General features: G+C 34.2%; 1 protein-coding gene across 1 annotated transcript in view; it reads right to left on the bottom strand.

Moving 5' to 3' along the window:
* Positions 1–6,519, bottom strand: part of LOC100375491 (protein CBFA2T1-like) — a 40,634-nt gene extending 34,115 nt beyond the window's left edge. Inside the window, exon 1 of the mRNA XM_006823231.3 lies at positions 6,148–6,519. Within this exon, the coding sequence (XP_006823294.1) occupies positions 6,148–6,385 (238 nt within the window). The 5' untranslated portion in view covers positions 6,386–6,519. The remainder of the gene's footprint in view (positions 1–6,147) is intronic.
* Between the last annotated feature and the right edge of the window lie 5,545 nt (positions 6,520–12,064).

Genomic DNA, 12,064 nt, shown 5'->3' with positions numbered 1-12,064 from the left:
CTCTACCAATATTCAATAGATTGGTCATTACATCAAAGGAAACCTCTCCTGAAAACTGTATGAAAATCCATTCATAATTGCTTGTTATCAAGGAAAATACTTCATGCCAACTAGATCCGAATATCTCCCAACATCTATTTGATTGGTATCAAGGGTGTCCCTTCTGAAAATATTATATAAATCCATCCAATCCATTTCAATATAAGTTTTTGAGTTACAAACGAAAAATCATTCCAAAATTGTTGTTTCCATGGCAGCTAGATCCACTTCTCTACCAAAACGTAATGGATTAGTCTGTATCAAGGGTTATCCCTCCCAACAATTTCATGAGAATCCATCCTTACATTTATGAGTAATAAATAACAATTTGAAAATTCTTTCCCCAAATTGTTGTTACCATGGTAACTGTATTCCACCTCTGTACCATATTCATAGCACACCCCTCCTTATATACTGTAGAATACTTTATTTTAGCTGGAATTAATTTTTTGCTGAAAAGACATTTTGGGTGTTTTTGGGTGTATGAATTTATTTTCACTGATTTTTGACGAGTTGAATGTAAAATATAGGAAAAAAGGTATAGTTGCTGGATTTTATTTTCACTGAATCATTCCATCAGCAAAAATAGCGAAAATTAATTCCAAGCGAAAATAAAGTATTCTACAGTATAGGAGAAACCATGCATACATGGTAACTATACCTGTATCTGTACCAAAATATAATGTGTTTGTGCTAGAATCAAATATAACCCCACCTGAAAATGTTATCAGAATCTATCCATAACTTTTTTTAGTTGTCATGCTAACAGAAAAACAAATGCTACCCCCAAAACAGTACCTTCTTAGCTAAGGTAATAATAGTTTGAATACAATTAATTTAGCGTGAAAGGAAGGGGGCTAGACTGAGTGCATATACTGAAATATGTGTCTGAATGGCGACAACTGAGTTGGCATGTGTTGAAAATGACCAATTTTTGTCACTGTTGCAACAAATGAGGAGACAAGCTGTGTCCCATGTACATGAAAGTAACTGAGTTAATCCTTTTACAAATATAAAAAAATTAACACGATCTAACAGTTATGTCATGATTTCAGCTCCATACAAGATTTTGTTGACACACTAGGAGTGGTCACTGATACTAACCCTTCTGAACAAATCAATATTTTTGGCTGCTTCACGCCGCTGCAGATAAATACATTTCAAATAACATTGCTTTCACAATCCAGCTCAATTTTTCACCCCTAAGTGTGCAGTTAGTCTTGCATAATGCGACCTCGCTAGTTCCTGGCATCCCTTGCAAATGGCAAGTAGGATGCTCTTGCATACTGCATTCCTCACTGGTTTCCGGCTTTCCTTGCGAATGACAAGTAGGATGCAAGTAACTAGTAATCACCATATTGTTCCATTGGGCCGGAATTCGGACCAAAAGGCACGTGACTAAATGATGTAATTTGAAAACAAAGTTCTGTTCTGCATAAACGTGTCTGTAACACTACAATAAATCCATGCCCATTCACTCTGCCTGCTTAGATCTCCTATTTGAGATGGTTCTGGTATTTCTCATTATTTGTGTAGCAAAAGAAACAGTTTTATATTCATGAGAGTACTAGGAAAACCCTGCAAGCGTAAGCACTGACGTCACGTAACCAAGGGAAATGAAACAAAGATTGAGAAAGTGATCAACCAATCAGAATGCTCTGGACCCATTACTAGTTACCGGCCTCTTGTGGCTTGATACGCCATGACACTTGACGCGAGAACCAGCCAAACTGCATTAATGACCAGTTTTCAGCTCTCCCTTCACATGCCTCCCTAGGCTTGTTGTTATTATGCAAAGCTACATTGTAAAGATACCTAGGTTTCATACTCAATCTTACATGGCTCCCTTAGCTTGTAGTTATTCATTAACAAAGCATTCACCATGACACCTTGGTTTCAATATTACAGGGAGTTATAACATAATAATCACATCATGACATCTAAAGTATGTCCCATACTTCATTAAACAGTCGTTTAATGCAACCATCCCATGTAAAATAAGTTCACATAGCAGGTGTCCATGTCCTTCTATTGGGTCAGCACCTATGTTAGTTCAAAAAAGGCTGGTCACAACTTTTTTTGTTTTGTATAAACATATTGTATAAATAAATAATTTTCGACCAGAGGCACATTTCTAATAGAATAATAATTTAATTCTATAATTTAATTTCTATGGCATCAGAGGTGTGTCTCCTTCTATAATTTAATTTCCATGGCATCAGAGGTGTGTCTCCCTCTATAATTTAATTTCTATGGCATCAAAGGTGTGTTTCCCTCTATAATCTAATTTTTATGGCATCTGAGATGTCTCACTCTATAATTTAATTTCTATGGCATCGGAGGTGTGTCTCCCTCTATAATTCAATTTCTATGGCATCGGAGGTGTGTCTCCCTCTATGATTTAATTTCTATGGCATCAGAGGTGTGTCTCCCTCTATAATTTAATTTCTATGGCATCAGAGGTGTGTCTCCCTCTATAATTTAATTTCTATGGCATCAATGGTGTGTCTCCCTCTATAATTTAATTTCTATGGCACAGAGGTGTCTCCCTCTATAATTTAATTTCTATGGCATCAGAGGTGTGTCTCCCTCTATAATTTAATTTCTATGGCATCCCAGGTGTGTCTCCCTCTATAATTTAATTTCTATGGCATCAGAGGTGTGTCTCCCTCTATAATTTAATTTCTATGGCATCAGAGGTGTGTCTCCCTCTATAATTTAATTTCTATGGCATCAATGGTGTGTCTCCCTCTATAATTTAATTTCTATGGCACAGAGGTGTCTCCCTCTATAATTTAATTTCTATGGCATCAGAGGTGTGTCTCCCTCTATAATTTAATTTCTATGGCATCCCAGGTGTGTCTCCCTCTATAATTTAATTTCTATGGCATCAGAGGTGTGTCTCCCTCTATAATTTAATTTCTATGGCATCAGAGGTGTGTCTCTCTCTATAATTTAATTTCTATGGCATCAGAGGTGTGTCTCCCTCTATAATTTAATTTCTGTGGCATCAGAGGTGTCTCTCTATAATTCCTAGAATATGTAAGGGAACAGTTCTTGGAAAACAATAGCAAAAATGTCAAAGAGATTCACAGCCATATGTGATGTCAATTTTCATTACACATTTTGGTCAGACTGCACAGCAAACAGGCAATTATGATACAAAATAAAATATTACAATTTTTATTATTAATTATTGACATATAAAATGCCACAGCCCCTGTAACAAGACCAAGTAAGTTATGTTCACCAATGCACTCTTCTTGACTGATACAATAGAATGAAAAATAACAGACAAGATAAAGAAGGTACAAAAGTGTTCCATGCAGAACATACCTGAACATCCTTTTTACTTTTACTTCTGACCCAAAAAATACCTAAATATACTACCTAAAAGTGAATAGAACCCAGCATCGCGATAAAAATCAAATATTCGATTGCATTCAGGAAGTGACAATAAATCATTAAAGAAAGAAATACAGACAATGTTTTTAAAAACTAAATGTTAATGCAACACTCCGAAAAAAAAAGTCAAAGGTCAAGAATATGGTAAATATTGTAACAATTAAACATGTATATTTTATTCAACAGAAATACACTTTGAGATGAAGTGTATTTTTTTTTTTTTTTTAAGTTCATACTAAATCGATTATGAGCAGTTGTAATTTTCAAAATTTTCTATCTAAGATGCGGACTGCCTTGTATGAACATCAGCTGTGTGGGGCATAGCTGATAAAAGTCACCGAGTATTCAAGGTTTGCACCTGCTGCTGACTGCAAGCAGTGTTGCCACATATGTCCATCAATCCACTTCCTGTATATGCACCTGCTTTCAATGGCCCACAGCATTACACAGATATACTCTCTAACAATCTACAGTTAATTATGAGCATTGCTCAATATTGACTATGTTTGCTGTATTTTCTTCTTTTCCTATTCATTTCAATATTCAATACTCCACCAAAAACAATATCCTCATCTTCAATCGACTATCGAACACACACAGGTCACGTGTTTTGGCAGGATCGTTTAAAAGAAGGGAGACTCTGTATATTTTCCGTGGGACTTTTCAGAACTTTATTGAATATTTCCAGATGGTGGTATTGGAACCGAGATAAAACGAGATGCTTAAGATGTTTAGATATGTTCAATAATATATGAGTAGGGGACGGAAACGCTGATGAATGGGTAATGATAATTAGCTAAGAGTGGGAATACTAACAGCCGACCTGGCTATACATCACAACGTTTCAAATATGTACAATATGAAAAGTCCACTACTCTAATATTAAACTAATTTCTATTTGTATTTTGAGAAAGGCCAGCTGCTATGTAGTGTATATTACCAGACAAATTTGAGTCATTTAAAAATTCATCACAGCTTTATACATTGTAACAAACGCAATACTTTTGTCAAAGCTTGACCTTAAATTCTGAAATGTAAATGCAGAATTTCATATACACCAAATTGACCCACTTTTATTGAGTGGCAGACCATTTATATGACAAATCCAGGTGTAGATGTTAAAATAATAATTTAATATCAGTTGATTTCTGCCTCACTAAGTTAATTAGTTGAACAAACTTCCAAATATTTGTTGTTACTAATTTTATCTCTTAAAAGTTTGACATTCTTGTCATTTTTATGTTAACTTGGCAGGTCCATTGCTCAGTAAACGAAAAAACAAAAAATAATATTTGAAGGCTAGAAAGAAATGGACAAATAAAAATAACGCTGTTTGAGAACATGAAAGAACACCATCTGGAATTTGTTGGTTTCATCTACCCATATGCTAGCAGAAAATTGCAAACTTTATAAGTATACTGGTAGTATAGGGAGTGCAATATGGTTTACGGTTATAAAATAACTAAATGAGAAGAATAGGAAAAGACGGCACAATATGAACATAATGGTTATACTATATTTTCAGTCTTCGCACAAATAAATTATGTACCAAAATAGAAAATATGAGGGTTGTTGGATTCAGGCTGAAATGTGCTGGCTTTACGACAGTGACTGAAATAGCAAAATTGCTACCATGTAAATATTGTTTATAAAAATACTCTGCATAACGCTGTGTATGTTTTTACTTGCAACATAAAGGCAGAACAACATTTTCTAAATAATTTTATATATTCAAGACAAAAATAAAATATTTGTTGGTTTCAATAAACATGAATAAACTTGAAAATATGAAAGACCAAAACATTTTTATTAACAACCATCATTTTTCATCAAGTATTTAGAATTATTGCGATATTTTAAGGACAAATAAATTATCCATTAATTCTGATAATCTCAGGAACATATGCAATTTTAAATGCACTACCCTAAGGATACAACATGAAATTATAATACAAACATAATACAAACAAAATAACAAAGAAAATGAAAATAACACACGAATGTTAGTAGAAATTACTAAAAAGGATGATTTTGTTAAAAGGATTGGGAAATGATGAGTGAAACAACGAGGACAGCAGTAGGACATATGGTACTACTAGAGTAAATAGGCAGTAGAAAGTATGTTGGGACCATATGGTGGGAGACAACAGCCTCTACTGCACAATACAAAACATTACTCCGCAATTACAGCTTTGCAGCTTACACAAGAATATAGTATGAGTACCAGATGACAGGCAGTTAGAGCTAAAATACAACAAAACAACAACTATAGCAGTGTGCACTATAGCAATGATCGGGTGAGAGTTTATTAAAACACAGCATTAAGAGCCAGTTGGTTTATTCGCTTCACTGTGCTGTGACTATAGGCCGTCATGATGAATGGCATGATGACATGAAAGGAATCTTCTTTCTTAGTCATAACTCAGACAGCAACACGCCAAGGTTAGGCTGCAAATTCCACAGCAAATACTTGATATGCTTTCTATGTGTCAGTATCTGTGTTGGCATCCATCTTGCGTGTAAGAACTATATATTCTTAGCAAGAGTGATTTGGAATATTAAATTAGACTACACACATACTGAATAATGGTGTTGTGGGGAAGATGAAACAGATTTATTTTAAGTCAACTGGAAAAAGGAAGTAAGAAACAGCAACATAAAGCCATCACACAAAAGAAAAAAAAATGAGAAAAGAAAGCTTACTTTTTGGCCTATGATACTCAAAGCTGAATGCACCTTGGTAGTGCTGACTGCTGTGATGTGCTTGCATTAATTTAGAAAGTGTCAATGGCTTGCGATCAGTTGTCTCTGCTGTTGTTGTCAGTACAGTAGAGGAAGCAGCCGAATTTGTGTTGTTATTACGCACATCTTGATCCATATCACCGGTTCTTATAGCGGAAACACTCTGGTTTATACTACTACTACTGGAGGTTTTTCTCATAACGGAGACTGTGAAAATCAATTCTTGCTACAACGTAGTAAATCACACAGCGATATTATTATATATACTCAGTCATATCAAGTGAGGCAGTGTAAGTAACCAAAATATCCAAGCATACAGCGTACATACGTCCGTGAGCAGAATTTGTCAATAATATTATTATGAGGAATAGTCACAATCTGTATCTTCTTAACAGTGGTATATATGCACAGCCGGTGAAGGTATTATATTGACCCAAAATCTAAATAACACAATACTACTATACACGTGTAGTAAGTCGACTTGCATGATGCTTTTCTACATCAGTCAGTGATGTAGCTACTCCACTGCTGGCTCAACGTTCGCACTATTGGTCGTCTGCTGACTATTTTCCCACCATATATAAATTGACAACAGCAGCGATGGAAAAAAAACTATCGTAGATTAAGTAGAGACGGTGATGGGATCACAACACATGTGCATAAATGCTATCACCTGATGGCCAATATCCAGCCCAGTCAAATAGAAACACTGCTAAGTTGTCCAGTCTCCCTAGCTTACTGGTAATACACAAGACTAATAGACAGGGCCACATATGTTCAAGCTGTCAACCACTACCCACAGCAGGGAAAATGCATTAATATCAAATTAATTGCTTTCACTATCCACAACTGTGTACTGGCAATCTGGCCAGATGAGGACTGTAGCTCAAGGAAAGTTAACAACAACTATCTTTTCCAAAGGCTAAAAAAAACCTTTTGTGAAGAAACCGGTGTAAGAGATTTGCAAGACTAGCAAGGCTAACTGTGTTGTAGTTTCCATACCCGAACATTGTATGTAAAGGGCATGATAGTAAATCAGCAGTGAAAGCTAAGCCAAGCTGTCTGATCACTTAGTATCTCTCTAGGGATATTTGTCAAGGTATACAGATTGTTCCATACACACAGAATGATGCAAACATCAATGTCAGCCTTTCCCTTTATTGCACCTCCCAATTGGACTACTGAATATTTCATTCATACCGGCTGTTCCAGCAGTTGCACATACCCATTAGTCAAAATTAAGAAACCTGAGTGTAACACATGTGGACACTGTCATATACGTGGTAAGCTGTGCACATGTGTGGCACACATTGTAAGCCAGGATATGGCAGCTTTTAACAAAGCACACCACCACAGCTGACACTACTCAAACCATGATTGACATTCACATACTAAATTCACTGGACACAGCAGTATAAATGCAAACAATATATTCTTTAAAATATATTTAAATTATGTTTATATATTAAAACAGTAAATGAAAGGTCTATTGTTGTTGTTGATTTTATAATTACTACATTTTACACCACAGTAATGTTATTTTTATATTAGGAAAACTACATTCAGTACGAGAGCGGAATGGACACTAAGTGAATTGGATCACATGATACTGCAGTAGCATCATTAGTTGTGAAGGAGGTCAATGACAAATTCACAATAATTCAAATATCTGACATTACTAGATATTCCCGGTGAAAAATAAAATGGCTATAAATAAACCACCAGACTATGAGCACAACTGTTACAGAGAAAGTCACTAAAAGTATAAAATCCTAAACAATGGATTACGGATCGTATAATATTAGAATTTTTTTTTATTGACACAATAAAAAAATATTAAAATAAATTAAATTGATAATTTCCCAATTGCACTTAAAAACAAAACAAAAATCAAAAATCATGCAGGTAACCAAATTGGTCATAACCTTGCATATTCCTTAACAATGTACAGTTTTCTCCTCTATCTTTCTCCCTTATCTAATACTTGTTATAATTTATAATACATGGGAATTGATATTGTTTAAGGGTATTTATTTCAACAACTTTAATGAGTTTGGTCAACGGTTTATTTTCTAATTATGTTCTTCTTTCAATGGAAGCCTCATCACAGAGAGGTCAAGTTCACAATTAATACAGCAGTGGACTGTAGACCATTGTCTGTAGTCTGGATATTAATTACTACCGTAGTAAAATCTCTAACTTGCTATGAATTCATAATATTCTTGATGAATAACAGATGATTTATGAACAGTGATTATCCAAAATGACATTAGTACAACTCTGAGAATTAACACATGATTATTTTGATTGATATCATATTACTGTACAGTCTACATATTTACCCCCCCCCCCCCAACTGCCAGCATAGAAAAACGACAACTAAAACCCTGAGTAAAACTGAATTATAAACATGAGTATTTCTGTTAAATTTCATCTAATTTGCATATTTTGTATCATTTAATCAATAATAAAATACATTGCCACAAAAATGCAAGAAATGTCTGGTAGTTGACTTGCTCGTTTAGAAGTAAACTCTCTCATCTCGTAGTTAAACTTGACATGCCTATCAGTAAACTTGTCATGTTTAGTAGTTACTTGTTAAAAAAAATTGCTGCAGGTCTCAGAAGGGCTTCATATTGAAATATATTATGGGGATAATGCTTTATTTTAGTTTTGTATACAGATTTTTTCGAAAACACAAGAACATATTATGTTTTTTGAACAGAAAACATAAACATTTCCACCAGAAGACTTTTGCGTCAAAACCATAAACCAATAAATGGCTGTTTCTGTGGTTTCTATGGTATATGTAGTATCGTCACTACTATTTGGTGCAAAATGTTAAATGGTAAAACATACTTATTTCCGGGAAGTAAAGAAATTATGATAGATCAAAGATCACACTGTGTAATCCATATGATTCTGTTGGTATTGTGATAGGTGCAGTTGGGTTTGATTGTCATTTTAAATTTATAAAATGTTTATTTGATATACAAAATATATTCACACCTTCTTTGAAAACAAATGCATATCCAAATTTAATTATTTTATTTTTTTAACAAGTTTTAATCTTAATTTAATCCTATACAACACATGTACTCATCTCAATATATGCTTCACAGTCTTACATGCCACTGAATATGACAAACATGAACTTTCCCCCTAGAAAACAAATTACTCAGCTACTCTGACATCCCGACAGTATTCCCTCCCATCCAATTTACACTTGCTTAAATATAACAGGGACATTAGATTAGAAATGGGCAGGAGAAAAAGCAACCCCTGAAGGGTTGGAACAAGAAGATAAGAGTAACTACTAGAATTTCAGCAATGCTCATCAAATTTTAAACCATCTTTCATCACTTATTTAGCGCAATTACACAGGGTTGCTTTCAATTGTGATCCATCTAAGAAACCAGCCTTGTGGCTATTATTCCCCAGTATAGTGTAAGCTGCAGGTCAGAGCTTGAAGACAGAAAATAATAAGAACAATGGGGAAATTATAGCATGTACTCACTCAAAAAAATAGAGGTCTGTTAGACAGGGAATTCTTGACAATTATAGCAGTACATTAGGAAGGATTTTACCATGTATTGGTACAACATTCTCAACTCGTATTTTCATTAAAAAAAAACTTATCAGTAAAATAAAAAAAAAGACAAAGTGCCATATATCACTAGTAACATTTATATGCTTTGGACATTGCATCAAAAAGCAGCTTTATGTAACAAACACAATTTTTATATTTCAATATTTTTATTATAACCTTAATTACAAATTTGAAAATTATCTAAAAGTAATTTTGAATTATAAAATGAGATCAGCAATTACAAAATTAAGAATTTCAAGCCATAACTTGCCAATTGAGAAAGGGCAGTACAATAATATCCATCAAAAATAAAGAATATGCAAATTGTGCGACTCATCTGAAGTGGGTGATGAAAAACATTATGTTATGAACTGTTCAAACTCAGATATTAAATCAAATAGAGAAAATTTTGTTCACAATATTAGCTTTCCAGAATTTGAAAAACTAAATCAAGAATGTAAATTCATTCATTTGTTAAGTGCTTTGGATACTCATCTTATGATACCTTTTGCCAAATATGTTAATTCTATTTTAAATGTGGTTAATAGTTGTATTCAGTGGCCATACTGCCGTATTGTACTATATCGGTGTTGTGTCAATAAATTATTATTATTATTATTTATCATAGAATTTTCTTTTTGTAGTTGAATTAGAACTTGCCTTCAGAACGAATAAGGTCAATAAAATTATAATTACAATAACCATAACTGTCTTGTACTGACTGATTCAATATATTAATGATGTTAGATTACTTACTAGACTAGAGTGCGTAATAGTCCTTCACATGCACAGCTTGGCACTTTTAGGATGGGGTGGGAGTGTCCCCTGCAACAGTAACAATTTCTAACATCAAGTTTTGATAAGTTTTGTATTTGTGAACAAACATGTTTTTTTTTGAAAAACATTTGAAGAATTCTCATTGACGATTAATTTTGTTCCTTCTCTCAAACCCCCAAAATACCAGGATGTGTGACCTTTAGAGGTCGTGCATAATGCCTATTGGCTCACAGATGAAGCTCTAGTAACACGTGCAAAAAAAAAATCATAAAAGGGTGGCTGGAATTAATTATACAGAATACCATCTACACGGCCTATTTTAGGGCCAGGATATACATATTTGTGAAATGTATTTGAAAAAGAATCACAACCAAGCCATTGCTATAGTGTCACAGGGGTTTGAGTTTGTGAGTGGCATGCACGCATACATAACCCCATCAATAATGTCTTCAGGTGTACGAGGAGTTTACCCTCTGCATGTGTGCACATGACTGCTTGGCAAGAACCAATCATTGATGCCCTAAGATAAAATACATGAATGCTTGGCAAGAACCAATCATTGACACCCTAAGATAAAATACACAACTGCTTGGCAAGAACCAATCATTGACACCCTAAGATAAAATACACAACTGCTTGGCAAGAACCAATCATTGACACCCTAAGATAAAATACATGACTGCTTGGCAAGAACCAATCATTGACACCCTAAGATAAAATACATGACTGCTTGGCAAGAACCAATCATTGATGCCCTAATATAAAATACATGACTGCTTGGCAAGAAACCAATCATTGACACCCTAAGATAAAATACATGACTGCTTGGCAAGAACCAATCATTGACGCCCTAAGATAAAATACATGACTGCTTGGCAAGAACCAATCATGGACACCCTAAGATAAAATACATGACTGCTTGGCAAGAACCAATCATTGACGTCCTAAGATAAAATAATGGCATTGTTTGCTGCTGCTACCATACATGTAAGTGTTCTGAATAATAAAATATCTGTAATTGCTGCAGATCGCAAACTGATACTGATCCGTATGAGATATTTGTTGTCAGATATGTGCTTGCAGGTTGCATGACATCACTGTGCACAGACGATGTAAACGTCACAGTGCACCGGCCAATATAGAATATAACAAAGGTTTGTGTATTATGCAAATTATATGCAAATTTAGTTCAGTATCTAGCTTGAGGAAAATACTGAGACAATGATAATGTTAATTAATCTGAATTATTTATTTAATTAAATTCATTAACGCACTGAGTGCTAAATGATGATGTACATTTCTGAGTAGTGTTGACCTCAGTGAGTAACATATTGCAGGTCAATACATATTAACACTATGTCATCAGATTATTTATAATACTGAAGCATTTTTTTTTAATTCTACAATTTTGGCAACATATGGTAAACAAATGGAGGCATGACACAGTGGTAACATTTGTCATATCTCATGACCTTTACATGACAGTATCCTAGCAGTAAATGTTTTATTTAA

Source organism: Saccoglossus kowalevskii, chromosome 6 (genome assembly GCF_978046115.1).
Source record: "Saccoglossus kowalevskii chromosome 6, keSacKowa6.1, whole genome shotgun sequence".
In the NCBI taxonomy this organism is placed as follows: Eukaryota; Metazoa; Hemichordata; class Enteropneusta; family Harrimaniidae; genus Saccoglossus; species Saccoglossus kowalevskii.
This window is presented reverse-complemented; position numbering and strand designations above follow the sequence as displayed.